The sequence below is a fragment of the Bos indicus x Bos taurus genome, chromosome 17 (genome assembly GCF_003369695.1).
Source record: "Bos indicus x Bos taurus breed Angus x Brahman F1 hybrid chromosome 17, Bos_hybrid_MaternalHap_v2.0, whole genome shotgun sequence".
NCBI classification, from domain to species: Eukaryota; Metazoa; Chordata; class Mammalia; order Artiodactyla; family Bovidae; genus Bos; species Bos indicus x Bos taurus.
The window spans coordinates 38,235,615-38,251,699 of NC_040092.1; the positions used below are offsets into that span (position 1 = coordinate 38,235,615).

Below are 16,085 nucleotides of genomic sequence, written 5' to 3' on the forward strand. Positions count from 1 at the left end.
TAAGCTGACAGAAAAGGTTTCACCCCTAAAGGGAGCCTGCAGTTGGCTCATGTGACTAAGCCTCTTAATGAGTCAGCTCTTTGAATCAGGTGGCCAAAGTATTTGAGTTTTGTCTTCAACATCAGTCCTTCGAATGAACACCCAGGACTAATCTCCTTTAAGATGGACTGGTTGGATCTCCTTGCAGTCCAAGGGACTCTCAAGTGTCTTCTCCAACACCACAGTTCAAAAGCATCAATTCTTCAGCACTCAGCTTTCTTTATAGTCCAACTCTCACATCCATACATGACCACAGGAAAAACCATAGCCTTGACCAGACGGACCTTTGTTGGCAAAGTAATGTCTCTGCTTTGTAATAATGCTGTCTAGGTTGGTCATAACTTTTCTTCCAAAGAGTAAGTATCTTTTAATTTCATGGCTGCAATCACCATCTGCAGTGATTTTGGAGCCCAAAAAAATAGTCAGCCACTGTTTCCACTGCTTCCCTATCTATTTGCCATGAAGTGATGGGACCAGATGCCATGATCTTAGATTTCTGAATGTTGAGCTTTAAGCCAACCTTTTCACTCTCCACTTTCACTTTCATCAAGAGGATTTTGAGTTCCTCTTCACTTTCTACCATAAGGGTGGTGTCATCTGCATATCTGAGGTTATTGATATTTCTCCCGGCAATCTTGATTCCAGCTTGTGTTTCTTCCAGTCCAGCGTTTCTCATGATGTACTCTGCATATAAGTTAAATAAGCAGGGTGATAATATACAGCCTTGACAAACTCCTTTTCCTATTTGGAACCAGTCTGTTGTTCCATGTCCAGTTCTAACTGTTGCTTCCTGACCTGCATATGGGTTTCTCAAGAGACAGGTCAGGTGGTCTGGTATTCCCATGTCTTTCATAATTTTCCACAATTTATTGTGATCCACACAGTCAAAGGCTTTGGCATAGTCAATAAAGCAGAAATAGGTGTTTTTCTGGAACTCTTTTGCTTTTTTGATGATCCAGCAGATGTTGGCAATTTGATCTCTGGTTCCTCTGCCTTTTCTAAAACCAGTTTGAACATCTGGAAGTTCACAGTTCACATATTGCTGCTTGGAGAATTTTGAGCATTACTTTACTAGCATGTAAAATGAGTGCAATTGTGCGGTAGTTTGAGCATTCTTTGGCATTGCCTTTCTTTGGGGTTGGAATGAAAACTGACCTTTTCCAGGCCTGTGGCCACTGCTGAGTTTTCCAAATTTGCTGGCATATTGAGTGCAGCACTTTCACAGCATCATCTTTCAGGATTTGGAATAGCTCAACTGGAATTCCATCACCTCCACTAGCTTTGTTAGTAGTGATGCTTTCTAAGGCCCACTTGACTTCACATTCCAGAATGTCTGGCTCTAGGTCAGTGATCACACCATCGTGATGATCTGGGTCTTGAAGATCTTTTTTGTACAGTTCTTCTGTGTATTCTTGCCACCTCTTCTTAATATCTTCTGCTTCTGTTAGATCCATACCATTTCTGTCCTTTATCTAGCCCATCTTTGCATGAAATGTTCCCTTGGTATCTGTAATTTTCTTGAAGAGATCTCTAGACCTTCCCATTCTATTGTTTTCCTCTATTTCTTTGCATTGGTCACTGAGGAAGGCTTTCTTATCTCTCCTTGGTATTGTTTGGAACTCTGCATTCAAACGGGTATATCTTTCCTTTTCTCCTTTGTTTTTTGCTTGTCTTCTTTTAACAGCTATTTGTAAGGCCTCCTCAGACAGCCATTTTGCATTTTGGCATTTCTTTTTCTTGGGGATGGTCTTGATGCCTGTTTATGTTTTATATGGTCTTTTATTATAAGGGATTTTTTTCACTTTAATGTAACTTAGTTCATCAATCTTTTCCTTTTTGTGTTCTTTATGTCTTCTTGAAGAAATCCTTCTGTGTACCCAAAATCATATTTTTTAATGAAATTCTCTCAAGTTTTACTTTTTATATTTGGGCTTTTGATCAATCTGGCATTTTTGATGTAATAATCAGTGCTGCAATGAATATAGTCATGCATCCCCTCATGTAGATATACACTGTCCAACATAGAGACTACTAGTCACCTAACTATTTAAATTGATTAAAATTAAAGAAAAATTTTTAAGTTCCGTTCTTCATTCTCACAGTAGCCACATCTCAAGTGCTCAGTAGTCCTTTGTGGCTGATGACCACGCTATTGGAGAGCACACTTGCACAATACCTCAACACTGCAGTAAGTGGTTCTTTGCTCTTCAGGTCTTTACCAATACTCTCTTCTTAGTAGGTTTTAATTTTCTTTTTTTAATTTATTCTTGCTTGCACTGGGTCTTCATTGCTGCATGCAGGATTTCTCTAGTTGTGTGCAGGAGCTACTCTCTGTTGCAGTATGTGAGCGTCTCATTGCAGTAGCTTCTCTTGTTGTGAAGCACAGACTCTAGGCATGCAGGCTCAGTAGTCGTGGTACATGGGCTTAGTTGCTGTGCGGCGTTTGGGGTAGGGATCGAACTAGTGTTCACTGCATTGGCAGGCAGATTCTGGTCCATACGGTACCATCAGGGAAGCCTTTGGTGGGTTTTGATTCCAGTTTCTGGCCTCCTGAACATAAGCATGTTGAAAAGGCAGCTGGTTTTTTATCTATCAATAGTTTCTTCCAGGAATTAAAGCTGCTCCCAAGTGAAAAGCTACGCTAAATACAGGTCTTATCTCTATAGTCCTCCTTCCACATCTTGGCTTTGTTATTACTTTTTTAGTTCTCTAATTGCTTCAGCTAGATATTTTTCTCCAATTTTTCTAGTTATTCTGAACAGGAGAGTTTCTTCAAATGACCTAGACTCCCATTAGTAAGAATGCAGCTACCCAGTGTTCAAGCTTACATTTCTTAACTAAAATTTGTTCATTTATATATAAAGGTTTGATTCTTTTAGCCTTAATTTTGAGCTCATGCTATTTAAATTAAATATATTTTCTTTTTAAGTCAATATATTTTTCTTCCCAAATCCAGATTGGGATTTACCTAATCTACCTTTGATTAGGTCTGTTAAGTAAATAACCTAGTCCATTTAAAGTTATACCATATTTGGTATTAACTTTAAACATAAGCACGCTGCTGCTGCTAAGTCACTTCAGTCGTGTCCAGACTCTGTGTGAGCCCATAGACGGCAGCCCACCAGGCTCCCCCATCCCTGGGATTCTCCAGGCAAGAACACTGGAGTGGGTTGCCATTTCCTTCTCCAAAACATAAGCATAAATTATAATAAATATTTGCTTAATATTTCTAAGGCATTCATGTGAATAAATAATGAATAAGTCTAGGCTTTATCTGAAAAAGTACATTGTTCATTTTTTAAAATATGTTTTGCTTGCTCACTGAATAACTTTATATATTCTGAGGATACCAGCAAACTCCATGTAAATACAAATACTCTTGGAAACATGAAACTTTCTAGTAAAACTTTGCTGAAGCACAATTTTGTGAGGAGACTTATGAACTTTGCAGATTAACACAGTGACAACCCAACTTGAAGCATTAAAACCAAACTGCCTAATAACAAATGTCAATAAAGCTATCATGTGCATCTAACATTAACATACTTGGTGACATTAATGCAGTGCTACCAACTGTAAAATACTGCAGGCTTCAGTACACTCAGCATATAGGAAATTGAAAACAGCATTCTTAATGTTTCTGTTTTTTTTTTAAATACTTTTTAATGTTACAAGATTTTAATATATTTACCCATAGGAAGTTTTGACCTATAATACAATATGCAGACAATATAAAATTGAAGATAACTGTTAGTACTGGTTATTCCTAATAAACTTTGTTGCTGAATGTTATAGTAAATAACAATCTTCACTTTAAAGTACCACAGATGGAAGTAAAGCATAATACTTAACAGCTAATTAAGAATCCATCTGCAATGCAGGAGACCCCTGTTCCATTCCTGGGTTGGGAACATCTGCTGGAGAAGGGATAGGTACCCACTCCAGTATTCTTGGGCTACCCTTGTGGCTCAGCTGGTAAAGAATCCACCTGCAAGGTGGGAGACCTGGGTTCGATCCCTGGGTTGGAAAGACTGAGAAGAGAAAGGCTACCCACTCCAGTATTCTGGCCTGGAGAATTCCATGGACTATACAGTCCATGGGGTCGCAAAAAGTCAGCCAGGACTGAGTGACTTTCACTTTCACTAGTTACTGTATCACTTGGGCCAATTTACTTAATCTCTGTAAATTTCTTTCTCATTTATAATAATAGTCCATGCTATGGCAAAGAGTCAGACATGACAGAGTGACTTTCACTTTCACTTCACTTTCTTAATAAATGATTTAGCATTTTAAAGCATTTAATAAGGCTGAAGTATTTAGTATACCTTTGTTTCTTAATAAAAATGTGGGAAATACAGAATTTTATTTCATTAACATTTAAACCAGACTTGACGTCTTTAAAATATGCCTCAAAATTTAGAAGTATAGAAATGTCATCACTTATACAAATAAGAAAAAACTAACACATGTATACTCCATCTCAGTCATTCCTGAAAACAGACTACACAACAAATTTACATTTTTAAGCCAAGAAGACTTTAAAATATAAAGCGGAGGAAAGGAAACTTAATGGCCTCAGAACTAATGTCTTCTGTGTATTGAAAGGAAAGTTCTAGTGTAATAGGGCAAGTATTCTTCTGTCAGCCTCTCAGTTTACTTTCCACTGATTTTTAGAGTGAGAAAGTAATTCATTCTCTGTACTTTATTGAATCATAAGGCTATATTAAACAACTTGAAATAACATATAAAATGTCTTATGTGGACTTCAGTCTTTGAGGGACAAACTAATCATCAAATTTCTTTGTACAAGTTTACAGGATTGTACTTTTTCCATGTTAATACATAACATTATGCTGCTTTATTTTCTATTTTACCATGTTGTATAAGTGGCTCTTAGAAATTTTAAAGGATTTGTGCAATTCAGTATTTGTTCTTGGGTAGCTCTGGGAAATGGAAGTCAGGATAATGCCAGAGGAAATCATCTGCTTTTCTTCCAGAAGGAATACAAGTATTTGCAGGGAAAATACAAGTTCAGATATAAGGGCTAGAGAAAAATTCATTGAAACCTCAGTCCCACTTTTTATAATAATTTTTCTTAGGGATACCCTAAGACTGAGCCATTTTAAAAATATATATTTTCTCTATAAGAAAGGGCAAATCTGTCTTATTGAATAATATAAAATCTAAGAGATTTGGAAAATTCGAAAAATTATTAAGAAAATTTATCAGTATTTTGATTGCATTTCAATTACGAAGTATATTTATGAATAATGTTTAAATTTTTAAATAATTCAAAATTGATGATCAGTGCATGACTTTAAACATGAGATTTCCTAGCTTTGTGGTGATGATAGAATCGAAGTTCCTAGGCTTGTGGGAGGCAGATGCTTGTGGGAAAGACTGGTACTTATTAGCAGTAGTAGAAGTAGTAATAAAAATAATGATTTCTTAGAATAATACTCCTTACTTAATTGCCATCTATTTACCAATTTTCTTTTAAGATGCTCCTCCTAATATTATTATTCTTAAGTAGCAAATAGGGAAAATAAGAGAAAAACGAGTCAAATGGCTTTAAATCTTTGTTTTTCCATTTATTCCCTCATTAGTTTATTCATTTCCCTCCTGGTTTCTAAAAGAATATTAAACTATAATAGCTTAATGATAGACATCATATGGTGATGCTTAAACAAGTGACAAAGTAAAACAAAAGCATGAATATTTTACACACTTCTGTCATCACTGAGGCGTTATGTCAGTTAGTCAAATACAAAATAAGTCAAACCAATTTGTTTTATGTAAACAGAGCGTAATCCAAGTCATTCCCTTTTCTCACAGTATTTGCTATCCTGAGAATTGAGTCTGAATCATGTTGAAGCCAGTTTATAAGATACACATCAAAATGTATCATAAATATAAAGCTCCATGAGGTCAGTTTTATAAATTTCACATTGTATTTTTTTGTAATACTTAAAATAGTTTAAAGCTTCAATTAAGAAACCTCAGATTCAATTAAAAGTAATAACTTTTGGATGAAAGAATACACAGTACATGTCAAGAGACAGAGTTTGAGTTTATGAATGTGCAGATATACAGTGATATTTTTAAAATCTAGATTAGAAAATTGATATAAAATCCAAGTTTAACAGCATATCTTATTAAGATAGGAATCTTAATCCTCTATGAAAAGAAAAACAAAACAAAGCCCGGATAAGAGGTTTCTTTTGGTGGTGATCTACAAGGTATTAGGGATACGATTTCCCTCTTGTTCTGCTGTCTCCATGTCCCTCAGTCATCATAGGTAGCCCATCACTTCAATAACTCTTCCTGTCAGTATTGGTGGCGACAGCCAGTCTGACCCGAAAAGAAACCAACACTCCTTCCCAACCTGGAAATGTTGGTAATTTATTTCACCAGCTCCTACCCCCTACAACTGCCCCCCCTCACTGCCCCCCAGCAGCAGGCTTTGTTTATTTAAAATACAGAATACCTCTCTCAAGTGTAAGCTGATTGGATTCTTCAAGTACTAATCAACTTAACGTAGTTTTCCTGAACATTACACGTAAAAAGAAAAAGACTACAATTTTTTTTCCCCCACATTAGACCATTACTTCTGAGCCATTCTACTTCTTTAAAGAATTTCTTATAGTGGATGTTGTAATAGGAATTGTTTTATTTGCTATTTGTTGGTCAGGTATAACTAGGTGCAGAGATTGGCTGAGGAAAAGTAAAGAGAAATTACAGAAGCGTACTTCTGAGGCTCTCAAAGTTCATTACTGTTTAACACTATTAGAAACAAAATAACTGACATTTCCTTTCCCAGCCCTATATATAGTGTTTGTAATATGCTTGTCATGGTGTCTTTACTATTCATGGATTTATAGGAGCCATTTTTCTGGCAATCCAAAACTCTTTCTTAAACATAAAACATTGAATAAAGTAAAAGTTGAAAACATTATTAATACTATTAGGCAAAAATGCTGTTCATTAGCTTCAGAGAAGGTGATGTCATCAATATTAACAGTGGCACTTGCTTTAAAAGAATAAGTATCCTACTCCTGTTTCTCATTAGAATACAAACAAGAGTACTAACAAAGTCTTGTTTGCAATAATCAATCATTTGAAAGACTTGTCTAAATCTATTAGATTTACACACTTTATATTGGCCATAATCAAGTTTATTATGAGTAGTCAAATACAGTTAAAGTAGGTATTAAACCCACCAATTCAGCCAGTACAACAATTGAGAGGGGCACTGATTCTCTTATTTTAGACATTAGCCCAAACATTAATGTTTGTTATAATTATATATTTTCCCTTCAGTTCAGTTCAGTTCAGTCGCTCAGTCGTGTCCGACTCTTTGCGACCCCATGAATCGCACCACGCCAGGCCTCCCTGTCCATCACCATCTCCCGGAGTTCACTCAGACTCACATGCATTAAGTCATCATTTCTGTTACTTCTTAAATCTACCTCTTGGTTAAGAGAACATAGACATTTGCATGTTACTGTAAAGACAAGATAAAAAAAGAAAATACATATTAAAGTCCCAATTAGGCTCCCTGACCATGCTCACTGGTTTCACACTAGGTTTCTTTTTTATAAGCCTTATGTACTTCACTTTCATGGATGTGTTCAAAGTGTTAATTAACTCTGTTAAGAGTTTTTGAGTGGTGAATTGCAAATTCTATTTAAATAGCATTAGCAATAGAAACTCTGGGATTTTGAAGCCCCCAACATAATGGTGCATTAAGAGGATAATAAAAACCAATTTGAAAGTATCTCGCCTACAGTTGCCCAAGCCTTCTTTCCCTATACCATGGGCCCATTTTGCTTGGTATTATGATATGTGTGTCTGATTGTATATCTGTGTGTTTTCTATTACTTGTTCTAAAGCAAAATAAGAAAGAGGTGGGAGGAGACAGATTAAGGAATGTGTTGACATTTGTGGGGATTAGATCCAGGACATGAGGGGTAAACTGGAATTCTGGGACTTCTGGTGTTAGTATGACATAACATAGGTGAAGGGCAACATGAAATTAGTGTTAGTAGATTCAAGGCATAAATTGTAGTGGTGCCACTGTGAAGGGTGGGAGAAGGGAAGATCGGGTATTGGCGGCTTCCTCTTGAGCCCGTTTATAAACGTAAATGGTCTTAGTAAGTGAACCTGAATCCCAGTGTACAGAACTCATGCTTAACCTGGAGTGGGGAGGAAGCCTTCATGTGAGAGCTTGTGCTCAGTCGTGAAGTCGTGTCCAACTCTTTGCAACAAACACAATGGACTATAGCCTGCAGGCTCTTCTGTCCATGGGGATTCTCCAGGCAAGAATACGAGAGTGGGTTGCCATGCCCTTCTCCAGGGGATCTTCCCAACCCAGGGATTGAACCCAGGTCTCCCGCATTGCAGATGGATTCTTTACCATCTGAGCCACCAGGGAAGCCCACCATGTCAGGGCTACTCCTCCTCTTATAGGTCAGGGCTATTCCCTGACATCTGTGAGTTATAGACATTCTGGATCAGTAAATAGATGACAGGTATAAATCTAGAGTCTGGTCAGGTATATAAAGATACAAATTTTGAGCTCTCCAAACATCAAATATAAAGTAATGTTAATGTTTATTATACAAAAGGACTTTTAAACAAACTGAACTTGGAGAATTTAGATGACCCACAGAGACGCTAATTTTCATTATGAGTAATAGCATAATTGTTATTCCTGGTCGCTCACATGGTAAAGAATCTGCCTGCAATACGGGACACCCAGGTTTGATCCCCAGGACAGGAAGATCCCCTGGAATAGGGAATGGCAACCCACTCTGGTATTCTTGCCTGGAGAATCCCATGGACAGAGGAGCCTTGCAGGCTATAGTCCAAGGGGTTGCACAGAGTTGGGCATGACTTAGCAACTAACACACACTAAGAGACTAAAATGTAGCTCTACATAGATAATGTCACATTGTTTTCCACATTAAAATTTTAAATTTGTCATCTTATAAGCACTAGATAAAATACAGAATGTTTTTTCAATGATATACCCAGGTTTCTAATATTTTATCTGTTGTCTTTCCTACAAATCTACTTATGGATCCACCAATCCTCATGGCAGAGTGTATAAAATATCAACCTGCATCTACTTCTGCTTTATTGACTATGCGAAAGCCTTTGACTGTGTGGATCACAATCAACTGTGGAAAATTCTGAAAGAGATGGGAATACCAGACCACCTGATCTGCCTCTTGAGAAATTTGTATGCAGGTCAGGAAGCAACAGTTAGAACTGGACATGGAACAACAGACTGGTTCCAAATAGGAAAAGGAGTACGTCAAGGCTGTATATTGTCACCATTTATTTAACTTCTATGCAGAGTATATCATGAGAAACGCTGGACTGGAAGAAACACAAGCTGGAATCAAGATTTCCGGGAGAAATATCAATAATCTTAGATATGCAGATGACACCACCCTTATGGCAGAAAGTGAAGAGGAACTCAAAAGCCTCTTGATGAAAGTGAAAGTGGAGAGTGAAAAAGTTGGCTTAAAGCTCAACATTCAGAAAACGAAGATCACGGCATCTGATCCCATCTCACTTCATGGGAAATTGATGGGGAAACAGTGGAAACAGTGTCAGACTTTATTTTTCTCTGGGCTCCAAAATTACTACAGATGGTGACTGCAGCCATGAAATTAAAAGACGCTTACTCCTTGGAAGAAAAGTTATGACCAACCTAGATAGCATATTCAAAAGCAGAGACATTACTTTGCCAACAAAGGTTCGTCTAGTCAAGGCTATGGTTTTTCCTGTGGTCATGTATGGATGTGAGAGGTGGACTGTGAAGAAGGCTGAGCGCCGAAGAATTGATGCTTTTGAACTGTGGTGTTGGAGAAGACTCTTGAGAGTCCCTTGGACTGCAAGGAGATCCAACCAGTCCATTCTGAAGGAGATCAGCCCTGGGATTTCTTTGGAAGGAATGATGCTAAAGCTGAAACTCCAGTACTTTTGGCCACCTCATGCGAAGAGGTGACTCATTGGAAACGCCTCTGATGCTGGGAGGGATTGGGGGCAAGAGGAGAAGGGGTCGACAGAGGATGAGATGGCTGGATGGCATCACTGACTCGATGGACATGAGTCTGAGTGAACTCTGGGAGTTGGTGATGGACAGGGAGGCCTGGCGTGCTGCGATTCACGGGGTCGCAAAGAGTCGGACATGACTGAGCAACTGATCTGATCTGATCTGATCTGATCCTTATTTTGTATGAAATATTTACCTAAACCAGGCTTTGGTTTTCTTCTGCACTACATTTTTTAAAGTTATTTCCACATACATACATTTAGCCTGGTTCATCCAGTTCAGTATTCTTTCCTGGAAAACCCCATGGACAGAGGAACCCAGTTATAATCCATGGGGTCACACAGAGTGGAACACAACTTAGTGACCAAACAACAACAAAACAAATGAAAAATATCTTTAGTTTCCTTAAAACTACTTTTTTGATTCTTTGTCCTTATATCTCGCTCTTTTTATTGATATGTGGAGCAAGAATGATTTTTCTCTTTTCCAGACTTTGAAATGAGAGATATGTAGCAATTCACATTATGATTATTTATGAGATGAACTTAAATATACAGGATCTTAGTACATACTGATCTTCCCTGGTGGCTTAGCTGGTAAAGAATCCTCCTGCAGTTTTGGAAACCTGGGTTCGATCTCTGGATCAGGAAGATCCCCTGGAAAAGGGAGCAGCTACCCTCTCCAGTATTCTGTCCTGGAGAATTCCATGGACTATCCATGGAGTTGCAAAGAGTCGGACACAACTGAGCAACTTTCACTTTCTTTAGTACATACCAGCCCTAATTAAATGAATACATAAAACATTGTCACCAATTATTCTGTTCCAGAGAAAAGTCCACATTCTGTGTATTAATTTGTTTTCTACCATAGCCATTTCATATGGGACTCAGAATTATGAGAGGAAGTGCATTTATTTTCTCTACTCTAATTGTACATCATCTTGAAAGCCTGAAGGTATGTCGTGTTCAAAATAGCAGTTTGTGTTGTTGTTCAGCACATACCGATAACACACTGGTAAAAAGCTGTGGATACCTGAGGGGCTAATGCAGGTGTCATGTTAAAACATTTATTTGAAGAGATAACTTGTGTTTGCCCAGGGTTGCCCATTTGGGAATGCTCCTGTGCATACCATAAGCTTGGCCCTCAGTTTGTCCCTGCTCATAGTTTGGAGTGGCTCCTTTCATTGTTTGAATTTGGTTGCATTGAAAAAGCAAGCCTGTTTCTTCATTGTAAAAAGAAAGTGCTTGTCCAAGCACGTTGCATGTTGGCAGTTTAGAGTCTGCTCTTTTGCTGTCTGGAACTTGGACAACTTTTTAACCTCTCCAAGGCAAGGTAGCTGTGACAAGGTGTCAGTTACTTTAAAAAAGTAAATAAATCACGGGCTTTGAGTTTCGGTGTAATAATAAAGATCCAATGTCCTCACATGAGTTTCTCATTCCATGATTTTGAATCATATTTTTTGTAGTGAATGCTCTACCTTCAAAGTAAAACTTTAAATAAAAGAAAAAGCACAGGTTGAAGAGCAGAGCATTCTGAGAGGAAGATTTTTAAGAATTAACAATGAAAGAACAGTGTGTTAACTTTAATAAAGTGAACTAAAGAACAACAAAAAAAATTAAAGATGTATTTGAAATTTAATCTTTCCTAGCTTGTTTTCTTTACCAAATCAGGAAATCCCAGGATAGCTATAGTGTGAGCATCGTGGTACTAGAGGGTGTGACTTTCAGTGCTTAAAATATTTTGTAAGCCAGGTAGTCACTTGCTGTAAATTCACCAAAGACAAATTTCCATGATAATTCTAAACTTACTCTATAGAACAATACCTCAAAAACTGACAAATTCAGAGATAAAAGTCTTTATGACTTAACTCTGTTGATTGGCTAATATCAAACAGCAGTCTACATTTGCCAGATTCCCTCCAAAATCATAAACTGTACTTTTTTAAGAAAGAAAATAAAAACACTAATCATTAATTAAATAAAGAGATTGTTTGCCTGATAACAAAGTGGTCTGCAAATATATGAAGCTTGATTTTGCTAATCTTTACCAATTTTCAGGCTATCCTGGGGGCTCAGCCTAAAGAATCTGTCTACGATGCAGGAGATACCAGTTCGATTTCTTGTCGGGAAGATCCCCTGGAGAAGGGCACGGCAGTCCACTCCAGTATTCTTGCCTGGAGAATCCCCATGGGCAGAGGAGCCTGGCAGGCTACAGTCCACAGGGTCGCGAAGAGTTAGACACAGCTGAACACCCACACCAATTAATTTCCAGGGTTTTTCAACTATGTGTAATAGAAGAATGATACCTTGATGAGCAAAAATTATGTTTCACTTTTAGTTTCATTTGTTCTTATAACCTCAACAAAATATTTCTACTTAGCAGTTTGCCAAACTTATTTCAGTATTTCTTGCTTTTACTATTTAATGCTAGGGTAATATTCTGGACTTAATATTGTGCCAGAATACTATATATATTACATTTTGTTTTTCACTGTTTAAAAACAATAGGCTAATAACACATGAGAGCATTGGTCTATCAACTTTTTTATTATATGTTCCTGTGATTACCTTTTAGCGTGAACCGACAATATATGCTTGCTTGATAAGTTTCTTAGTCATGTCGGACTCTCTGTGACCCTCTGGACTGTAGCCTGCCAGGCTCCTCTGTCCATGGGGATTCTCCAGGCAAGAATACTGGAGTGGGTGGCCATACCCTTCTCCAGGGGATCTTCCCGACCCAGGGATCAAACGTGCGTCTATTATGTCTCCTGCATTGGCAGGCAGATTCTTTACCATTAGCGCCACTTGGGAAACCCAAATAAGTGTAGTCTAATTAACACTATTATACCCATAACAGTATCCTGGTTTTAGTAGTATTCTGCAGTTATATGAAACATCACCACTGGGGGAGTTGGTGAAAGGTTCATGGGAGTCTATGTACTGTTTCTTACAGTTGTCTGTAAGCCTATAACTATGTTAAAATAAAAAGTTAAAAATAAGAGGAAAGAGAAAAATGATCCAGTGGGTATAAAAATAAGACAATTCAGTACAGTCACTCAGTCGTGTCCAACTCTTTGCGACCCCATGGGCTACAGCATGCTAGGCTAGGTTTCCCTGTCCATCATCAACTCCCAGAGCTTACTCAAACTCATGTCCAATGAGTCAGTGATGCCATCCAACCATCTCATTGTCTGTCATCCCTTTCTCTTCCTTTTAGTCTTTCCCAGCATCAGGGTCTTTTCCAATGAGTCAGTTCTTTGCATCAGGTGGCCAAAGTATTGGAGTTTCAGATTTTGCATCAGGCCTTCCAATGAATATTCAGGACTGATTTCCTTTAGGATTAACTGTTTGGATCTCTTTGCAGTCCAAGAGACTGTCAAGAGTCTTCTCCAACACCACAGTTCCAAAGCATCAATTCTTCACCACTCACCTCTCTTCATAGTCCAACTCTCACATCCATACAAGACTACTGGAAAAACCATAGCTTTGACTAGATGGACCTTTGTTGGCAAAGTAACGTTAAGTCTCTGCTTCTTAATATACTGTTTAGGTTGGTCATAACTTCTCTTCCAAGGAGCAAGCGTCTTTTAATTTCATGGCTGTCATCACCATCTGCAGTGATTTTAGAGCCCAAGGAAATAAAGTCTCTCACTATTTCCATTGTGTCCCCATGTATTTGCCATAACGTGATGGGACTGGATGCCATGATCTTTGTTTTCTGAATGTTGAGTTTTAAGCCAACTTTTTCACTCTCTTCTTTCACTTTCATCAAGAGGCTTTTTAGTTCCTCTTCACTTTCTGCCATAAGTGTGGTGTCACCTGCATGTCTGAGGTTATTGATATTTCTCCTGGCAGTCTTGATTCCGGTTTGTACTTCATCTAGCTGGCATTTCGCATAATGTACTCTACATATACATTAAATAAGCAGGGTGACAGTATACAACCTTGACATACTCCTTTCCTGATTTGCAACCAGTCTGTTGTTCCATCTCCAGGTCTAACTGTTGCTTCTTGACCTGCATACATATTTCTCAGGAGGCAGGTCAGGTGGTCTTGTATTACCATCTCTTTAAGAATTTACCACAGTTTTTTGTGATCCACACAGTCAAAGGCTTTAGCATAGTCAATAAAGTAGAAGTAGATGTTTGTTTGGAACTCTCTTGCTTTTTCGATGATACGGTGGATATTGGCAATTTGATCTCTGCCTTTTCTAAATCCAGCTTGAACATCTGAAAGTTCACAGTTCATGTGCTGTTGAAGCCTGGCTTGGAGAATTTTGAGCATTACTTTGCTAGCATATGAGATGAGTGCAATTGTGTGGTAGTTTGAATATTCTTTGGCATTGCCTTTCTTTGGGATTGGAGTGAAAACTGATCTTTTCCAGTCCTGTGGCCACAGTTGAGTTTTCCAAATTTGCTGGCATATTGAGTGCAGGATGTCACAGCATCATCTTTTGGGATTTGAAATAACTCAACTGGAATTCCATCACCTCCACTAGCTTTGTTCATGGTGATGCTTCCTAAGGCCCACTTGACTTCGTATTCCAGCATGTCTGGCTCTAGGTGCATGATCACACCATCGTGGTTATCTGGGTCATGAAGATCTTTTTTATATAGTTCTTGTGTGTGTTCTTGCCACCTCTTCTTAATATCTTCTGCTTCTGTTAGGTCCATACGATTTCTATAAGGCATGAAATCTCAGAACCTTTCACCAACTCCCTCAATTATAACGTTTCATATGACTGTCAGTTCAGTTCAGTTCAGTCACTCAGTCGTGTCCAACTCTTTGTGACCCCCTGAATCGCAGCATGCCAGGCCTCCCTGTCCATCACCATCTCCCAGAGTTCACTCAAACTCACGGCCATCGAGTCAGTGATGCCATCCAGCCATCTCATCCTCTGTCGTCCACTTCTGCTCCTGCCCCCAATCCCTCCCAGCATCAGAGTCTTTGCCAATGAGTCAACTCTTCTCATGAGGTGGCCAAAGTACTGGAGTTTCAGCTTCAGCATCATTCCTTCCAAAGAAATCTCAGGACTGATCTCCTTCAGAATGGACTGGTTGGATCTCCTTGCAGTCCAAGGGACTCTCAAGAGTCTTCTCCAAACCACAGTTCAAAAGGATCAATTCTTCGGCGCTCAGCTTTCTTCACAGTCCAACTCTGTGAAGTTGGACTTCATACATGACCACTGGAAAAACCATAGCCTTGACTAGACGGACCTTTGTTGGCAAAGTAATGTCTCTGCTTTTCAATATGCTATCTAGGTTGGTCATACATATGACTGTAGAAGAATATTAAAACCAGGATATTGTCATTGGTATATTAGAGTTAATTAGACTATTTTTATTAATAGTTCAGAAATTAAAATTAGACTTTTAATATGTAGTTAATTCGACTACAGGTCTTATTTAGCTTTCACCAGCTTTTTAATGCACTCATTTGTGTTTGTGCCTTTGCCTCTGTGTACTTGAATGTGTGTTTGTGGTATACTTCTTGACCCCATTTATAAATTCATGTAATCACTACTGCAGTCAAGATATAGCATTGTATCTTGGATCACTGCAAAGAATTCTTTTGTATACTCCTTTGTAGTTGAATATCCCCCTATTCCTTTCTTTTTTGTCTGTCACCTTTCCTGTTGATTGCAAATCAGGAAAGGCAGTCACAAGTTGGTGTCCATCTCCACAGTTTTGTCATTTCAAAAATGTCATATAACTACAGTCATACAGCAAATACATAATTATGGGAGATTGGCTTTTATCAGTAAACATTATATTCTTGATATCCCATCCAAATTGTATGTATTGATGGTTATAACTTCTGTTTAATTGCTGAATAGTAATCCACTGTATAGATATATCTGAGTTTGTTTAACCACTTACCTGTTCAAGGACATTTAGGTTATTTCCAGATTTGGGCTCTCATGAATAAGTAAAGCTGCTTTAAACAACCATATAAAGATTTTTGTGTGAACAAAAGTTTTC

General features: G+C 38.1%; 1 protein-coding gene across 5 annotated transcripts in view; it reads left to right on the forward strand.

Moving 5' to 3' along the window:
- SPATA5 (spermatogenesis associated 5) overlaps positions 1 to 16,085 on the forward strand; it is a 322,015-nt gene that overhangs the window by 200,821 nt on the left and 105,109 nt on the right. Inside the window, exon 15 of one of the 5 annotated variants that reach the window (XM_027567292.1) lies at positions 9,143 to 9,222. The exons of the other annotated variants lie outside the window; for them this stretch is intronic. Within the exon in view, the coding sequence (XP_027423093.1) occupies positions 9,143 to 9,151 (9 nt within the window). The 3' untranslated portion in view covers positions 9,152 to 9,222. Of the gene's footprint in view, positions 1 to 9,142; positions 9,223 to 16,085 lie in introns of those variants that run through there. 5 annotated transcript variants of the gene reach the window in all.